Consider the following 7,785-nt stretch of genomic DNA (forward strand, 5'->3'; position numbering starts at 1 on the left):
TCAGCTACCTTAGGATCCCGACTATCACCGTTATTATTTTTATTAACAATTCATAACGGTTATATTTTGTTCATAACTAATACATGTGCAGAAATAGTCAAGGGAAGACCAATTCTTAATGAAGAATCATCTCAACTATGCTAAAGACCCGAAATACTTGCTCAAATAACGTTCGTGAAGCTGGTCATATACAATCCCGGAAATATCGGACATCTTGTTGTCTAGTTTAGACTATAAATTGACACTTGTATCTCACACACAACTCACTGTTTTTTACTCAAAAGCTTACTCTACGAAATCATTCACTTGTTCTTACTAAAATATTCTATGTAATCGTCATTTTACATTAATAAAATCACCAAGGCAGGTGATCATTATCACGTCCCAAGGTTTTGTGTCGGAAATCCTAGCAAGGATCAAGGGCTTTCCTTGTAAACCATTGTGTCACTCTCTTTTATCATTTTCTATTGCACAATTCGAACATCACAGCCTCTCATTCAATTTGGTTGATTAGTACTTGTGTAATTTTTGACCAAAACAAGTATCTTATACTAATAGTTTACATCTCCTTAAATCTCTCATCATTCATGTACCTTCGTACTGCTACCTGTGATACAAAGAAGTTGAGTGGTTCAGGTTAGGAAACCCAGTGAGTACAAAGGGTTTTCAACCCACAATAATATAATTAATATGTTGAATTATCAAACAGTTAAGCCAATTACCCATCCGTGTTGTCATATATATTTGTGTTTTGGTCAAAAAATTGATCAAATGTAATTCGACCAAATTGTATGAGAGGTTGTGGTGTTTAATGCAATGCAAGTGTCAGATGGTAATCAATGTGAGACAAATGAGTTACAAGGAAAGCCCTTGATCCTTTGTAGGATCCCCGACATAAAACCTTGGGAGGTGATAATAATCCCCTGTGTTGATGTGTTTTATTGATTTAAATATGAAATTACAAACATTATGAAGGTAATATGAGTTCAAGATTAATGTTAGGGCTAATCGTGTGTGTTGTGTGCTAGCTACATGTGTTATTTATACTCTAGTGTAAGTAACAACAAGTATGATAATTCTGGGATCCTCCGGAATCAACATATGAATGTTGTTTGACTTGGTATTCCGGGTCTTTTGCCAAGTTGAGATAAATCTCCATTGAAAATGGGTCTTGTGTTGATTAGTTCTGCACATGTGAGAAAAATAAAGAAAAATATAGTCGTTACAAGTGTTAGGAAATATTAGTGATAATAATCAGGAACTTGGGATGTGTCTAAGGATCCCGAGGCTTTCAGAAATATTTGAGCATCCTAAATATGACTCAAGGATCCTGCACCTAACAATTGCCCCCAAATTATACCTACAAAATATCGATGTTAGTTTTCTCGTATTTAAAGGTATATTTAAAAATAATAAATGAAAGAGATAAAAGATTTGAATTTTAAAACCTAACACTTCTGTCATTAGGTTAAATAGGGATAATCGACGTAACTTCTTTTACAACACTTCTTACGGACGTCTCCGGCCACCTTCACAAGTAATGTTTCTTTCCTTTTATTCTCTTCTTTTCTTCGATCATGGGCAAGAAGACGACTCATTCTCATGCCAACACTATCGCTCCTCTAGAGAATGATTTTGTTGATCAGGGGATTATGGCCTATGATGAGGTCTGCTCCTTCAATGACAAGGACATGCAGTCCCTTAAGGCCAACAGAGCTTTTCCCTCCGAAGTGATCTTCAGGTCCTTTGATCCTTCTATTCAACCTGCTTTCATTTCTCCTTCTTGGGTATGCTTCCCTAAATATCCTTTTTCTTTGGGTCTCAAATACCCTTTTTCGGGTATTGTTTCTGATTTCTTTCAAGTCACCAAGTTTTCATATATCCAAGCAATGCCCATTATTTAGATGATTTTGTACTGGATTGAGCGAGTGAACCATTCCCACAACCTGGACATTGGTCTTACCGAGTTGGCTTATGTTTATGATCTCTCTACTTTTGGGAGTTCTCATTTTCTGTTTAAGGTCAAAACCAACAAATCCCCTCTTATCTTGAAAACCAAACACAACGATGGAGCCTGGAAGGAAAATATCTTTTTTGTGAGGCGAGACTCTATCGATGGTGGGGATCTCTTGCCTAAAGCTTGGGTTGAAAAGGGTTGGATCTTATTTATTGATCTTGAGGATCCAAGGATTTACGTTTCTTATTTCGTTCATTTTGATGCAGGTTACAAGTTTGGTGAAGCTTTCCCTACTGCTAAGGATACTGAGGATAAGGTGAGGCGTTTTCTTGCTTTACCTGCAGACGTCAGATCATTCAAACTTGATCTCCTAGTCTTCAAGAAGGTTCATCTACAACAGCTTTGATGACCATTGGTAAGGATCCTTCTGAGTGTTTTTATCTGTTTTATCATCAGGATCCTGAACTTATGGGGATCTTTCTTAATGTGCAGGATCCAAAAACACTCGCTCTAGTGCCAGATTCATCTTTTCTGAGCTTGAAGACGACATGTCTGGTTGTTTGCTCATGGTGAAGAAGGAAAATATCCTTCCTTCGCTTCTTCCTAAAAAGACTCAGCTCGACCTCATTGTGAAGACCCCGGCATCTCGCAAGAGAAAACCATCTTATTCCTGGGATCTTGAGAATCTTGGAACAGAGGAGGCGTTAAAGAAGCTGGTCTCCTTTTCTCAATTTGTGAGCATTCTTTTTTTCTTTTCCATTTAGTTTTACTATCTATTTACCGTGGTTCCTCTTAGGTTGTTGATTCTGTCTTTCGCTCTGGTGAGGATATCAAAGCCAAGTTCGCTCAAACAAAGCATGCTTTGAGGGATAAGGAGGGAGTCAACGAAGATATCCTGCAAAGAGTGGAGAAGCTGTCTAGGGAGAAAGCTGAGAAGGAAAAGGAGCATGCGGTTGAAATGGATGATATGATTGCTAAAGTGAGGATGAGTGTTGTTGTTGTTGTTTAGGAGTAAAAAATTAAGCTTAAGGAGGATCTTTAGAATGCGGGATCGTGTAATGTAGCAGGATGGTGTGAAGCCCTAAGTAAATTGACTAGCGAGCCTGCCGGTGCCAGTCAGGATCCTGCATCGCAGCCGAAGGAAGGAGGAGGAAAGACAGAGGTGGCTCCAAGTGGTGGTGAACAGTCTGCAACTTGAGATTGACTTAGTTTAAAAAAAATTGAATAAATTTGGGCATGTAAAACATCTTTTATGGGGTTGGTGGGAAACCCCTTTTATGCTATGGTTGTTTTATATTTCTTCTTAGTTGGTTGTCTTGTGTGGTTGATATGCTTAATACGATCGTAGGACATTTGAGAATCCTTACATAATCAAGATCCTAAAGAGCTTAAACCTTACAAGGGCTTTTTAAGATCTGATTAGCCTGAAATGATTAGTCATCAAACTGGGATCTTAAAATAGTTAAGATCTTTTAGGATAATAAACATTTTTTATGTAGGAAAAAATAATTATAAAGAATAGATAGAACTTGGTTATCCTTAGGATTTGTGGCCATTTGACTCATGAGGAGTCTTTAAATTCCGCATGATATTGCAGCTTCTTAAGAATCAATTGGAAATAACGCCAACTTGGAGAAGAAACCGAAAAAAACTCTTGTTTTTTATGATAATGTTACAAGCCTTGCATTTTTCTGGGGAGTATCCCAACTTCAGACAACATGTTCATGTTACAGGTCTTAGCAAATCATTGGGGAAAATCCCAATTTTAAGGCAACGCGTTAGTGCTACAAACTTTAGGAAATCACTAGGGAAAATCCCAAATCGAATGATAACATGAAAAAGTTATAAACCTTAAGTTTTTTCTGGGGAAGATCCCAACTTACGATAACACGTAAGTGTTATTAACCTTATGAAATCACTGCGGAAGATCCCAACTTAGGATAACACATAAGTGTTATAAACCTTATGTTTAAATGCTAGGATCTTGACGTATGTTCAGAAATAAGAGGGTTGCTAAGTCACTAACACGTGAAGTGATCCCTTTATTCACATCCCATAGTAAGATTTTATGCGTCCAAGCAAGGTGTAGAAACCTTATCTCATAAAAAATAGGTAATTAACTCTTTAAACCTTAGAGGGGATTAAGTACCATTGCTCGTAGGAGAGATGATCAGTCTCTGTTCGTAGCTATCTAGAAAATTATATATTGCAATCGTCACGGTTACAGAATCACATATCTATTGGGATTCCTGAATGCTAGGATCCTCGAATGCCAGTATCCTACAACGTTAGGATCCTTGGACGCTAGGATCCTAAGGTGTTAGGATCTTTTATTTCCTGCGCATAGAAAACGTTAGCTTGGGTTGGGCGTTAGCTTGGCTAACGCCCATCCGATGCTTAAGTTAGTATTGGCTTTCATTAGAATAAATTGAATTAAACAAGAATAGAGGGTATAGAGAGTGTACCTTGAGTTCATTAAAAATGATCGACATAACTTACATGAAGTATACTTTTAGCTGGATCGCATTTCGGGATCTTGGCAGGACATTACCTTCAAGGGTGGCTAGCCAATATGCCCCCTTTCCTGCTTTTGAATCAATGAGATACGATCCTTCCCATTTAGGTGCCAATTTGCCTGTGCTGGGATCCTTGGTATTTTGGAACTTTTTCCTGAGTACCAAGTCACCTACCTGGAACCTTTCTACTTTGATGTTCTTGTTATGTGCTTTGGCGATCCTCTGTTGATGAGCAACGATGCGGATCCTGGTAAGATCCATGAGTTCATCAATAGTGTCAAGATTATGGGCTAGGATCCTATCGTTGTTCTCCTGATCCTGCAATGGATATCTTGTTGTTGGGATTACTAGTTCAGTAGGGATAACGGCTTCTGTTCCAAACACCAAGGAGTATGGAGTTTGGCCAGTGGTTGCCTTCGAAGTGGTCATATATGTCTGTAGGACGAAAGGGAGTTCCTCTGCCCATCTTCCTTTCTTCTTATCTAACATCTTCTTTGGATTGTTGACTATTATCTTATTGTTGGATTCAAATTAACCATAAGCTTGAGGGTGGACAGGAGTGGACATTATCATTTTAATCCCCCCCCCAACTTGTGAAAAAGTCGCTAGTCCTTTTGCTTATAAAGTGGGATCCATTATCGCATATGATTTCAGCAGGGATCCTGAACCTAGTCAGGATATTATGTTTGATAAACGAGACCACTTCCTTGTCTTGTACTTGAAAAAAGGCTTCAACCTCTATCCATTTCGAGAAGTAGTCTGTCATCACTAGCATGAACACCTTTCCACCAGGAGCTTTTGGTAGCTTTCCAACTATATCCATTCCCCATTTCATGAATGGTTATTGGGAATGATAGGATGCAATGGTTCTACTGGTTGATGTAGGGTGTTCCTATGTCTTTGGCAAGTATCACATTTTTGGGCATGTAAGAAAGCATCCTTTTTCATTGTTGGCCAGTAGTATCCGGTCCTTAATGCTTTAGAGCACAAGGAACTGCCCCCAGTGTGCTTGCCACAATCTCCTTCGTGTATATCTTTTAGGACTTCTGCAGCTTCGTGATCTTCTACGCATCTAAGGTAAGGACCTGCCATGGATTTCTTGTACAGTCTTCCTTAGATCATCACAAATCATAAGACCCTCATCTTGAATGCTTTTTCTCTTTTTTCCTCTCTTGGGATAGCGCCATTTTGGAGATTTTCTACTGCGGGTTGGATCCAAGATTTGGAGTACTACGGAGGATCCTGAATGTTGAGAATAGGATCCTGAGGAAACAGTTGAGGGTCAGGATTCTCGATTATTTCCATGTTGGTTGTTTGGCCATGGTGATTGGGATCATCGGTTTTATTGGAGGGATCTTCTATCGTCGGGATCAATATATGGGTTATAAGGATCCTGAGTTCTTGTAGGATCTTAAGGGAAGATCCCAGGTTGGCTAGTGCGTCTGCCTTAGCATTTTCTTCTCTAGGAACTTGGTTTAGGATGAAAGTTTCAAATTCGGAGGCCAGCTTTTTGAGGATTTGAAGGTATAGTGCCAATCTTTCACCTTTCACTGCATAGGATCCATTAAAATGATTATTTAATAATAAGGAGTCAATGAATACTTGAAGATCCTTGATTTGAAGATCTTTGGCTAGATGTAATCCCATGATCAATGCTTCGTATTCAAATTCATTGTTGGTTGCGTCGAATTCACAGCTAACTGTGTGGGGTATGATGTCCCCCATGTGGTGATTTTAGTATGATCCTTAGGCATGTTCCACTAATGTTTGAGGATTCTTCAGTAAAGAGTGTTCATCTTCCCATGCTTTCTTCTTTTTGGAGTTCCTTGCTCTCCAATTCTGCTTCAAGTTGTAGATTATCACTGAAATGAGCAACAAAGTTTGCTAGTGCTTGAGATTTTTTGTTGATCAAGGTTCATATTTGATGACATATGTGCTTAGCTTCACGGGCCACTTTTCCATCCTACCTGACATCTCTGGTTTTCACATAACATTCTTGATGGGGTAATTAGTTTTCACATGTATAGTATGTGTTTCAAAATAGTGTCTTAATTTTGTGGAAGCAGTTACTAATGCAAGTATTAGTTTTTCAAGATGGGAATACATGGTCTCAGGATCTAGGAGACTTTTACTTACATAGTATATAGGATGTTGGTCCCCATTGAGATCCTTGGCTAAAACTGCACTTATAGTGTTAGAGGATACTAAAAGGTATAGGAGGAGTGGTTCCCCATCTGGTGGTTTCACTAGTAAGGATGTAGAACTTAAATAATTTTTAAGTTCTTGAAAAGCATCTTCGTGCTCTTTAGTCCACTCAAACCTTTTGTTCTTCTTCAAGATATCATAGAAAGGCTTCACCTTTATGAGGATCTTGAGATGAACTTGTCAAGTGTTGCTACTCTTCCTAATAATATCTAAATATCCTTTGTTGAGGATGGGGATCTTAAATCTATAATGGCTTTTATTTGTTCCAGACTTGCTTCTATTCATCTTTTAGTCACCATGTATCCAAGGAACTTGTCTGACCTCATTCCAAAGTGACACTTGGAAGGGTTCAGCTTCATGTTATATTCGTCTAGTATGTTGAAGTCATCTTCAAGATCCTTGAGGTGATCTTCAACTTTATTTGATTTTACCACCATGTCATCGATGTAGACCTTCATGGTGTCCCCTAGTTTATCCTTGAACATCCGATTAACTAACATTTGGTATGTTGCACCTGTATGTTTAAGACCAAAGGGCATATTAGTATAGCAGTATATATCTATTGGGGTAAGGAACATGGTATCCTCATCGTAACGCCCGGGCCCTGGTACGTATTTATTTACAAATTATTCTTGTTTGAAAGGCTACTCGACGAGTTGGAAGCCCAGAATCGTCGAGTAGAAGTTAGTCTTGGACGCGGGATACACCCACTTACTCGATGAGTCACGAGCTCTGGACTCGACGAGTAGGCCTGGCAGAGTGAAACCCTAATTTCGGGGTTTTGCACCCTATTTAAGCATTTTAATCCCCACCTTTTGGCCTCATTTACAACCTCCTTGTCCCAAACCCTAATCCACGAAACCTAGAGCTTTCCTTGAGTGTGTGAGTCATTTTGAGTAATATTTGTGCACTTTTGAAGCTTGTGGAAGAAGAAGAAGAAGATAGAAGGCTCAAGAGGGAAGGAGTAGATCCAGAAGCTACACTCCATTTGCTACATTTTCTGGTAATCAAGTCTCTAACGTGATCATTCCTATCTTAGATCTATTTACTTCCACTTTATGAGGGTTTTGGTTCAAGAACCTTGGTCTATGGGATTTGGACGTCCCA

General features: G+C 38.9%; 1 protein-coding gene across 1 annotated transcript; it reads right to left on the bottom strand.

Moving 5' to 3' along the window:
- Positions 1-4,452: 4,452 nt before the first annotated feature.
- Positions 4,453-4,962, bottom strand: LOC145163510 (uncharacterized). The gene has a single exon (XM_079082349.1). It carries the CDS (start codon positions 4,960-4,962, stop codon positions 4,453-4,455), a length of 510 nt encoding a protein of 169 aa, XP_078938475.1.
- Positions 4,963-7,785: the final 2,823 nt, after the last annotated feature.

The sequence above is a fragment of the Lactuca virosa genome, chromosome 3, assembly GCF_052849685.1.
Source record: "Lactuca virosa cultivar CGN04683 chromosome 3, Lactuca_virosa_CGN04683_v6, whole genome shotgun sequence".
Taxonomy (NCBI): Eukaryota; Viridiplantae; Streptophyta; class Magnoliopsida; order Asterales; family Asteraceae; genus Lactuca; species Lactuca virosa.

What these genes read in the sequence shown, in the direction of transcription:
- LOC145163510 (XM_079082349.1), bottom strand. Translation starts at nt 4,962, where the DNA reads ATGTTAGATAAGAAGAAAGGAAGATGGGCAGAGGAACTCCCTTTCGTC.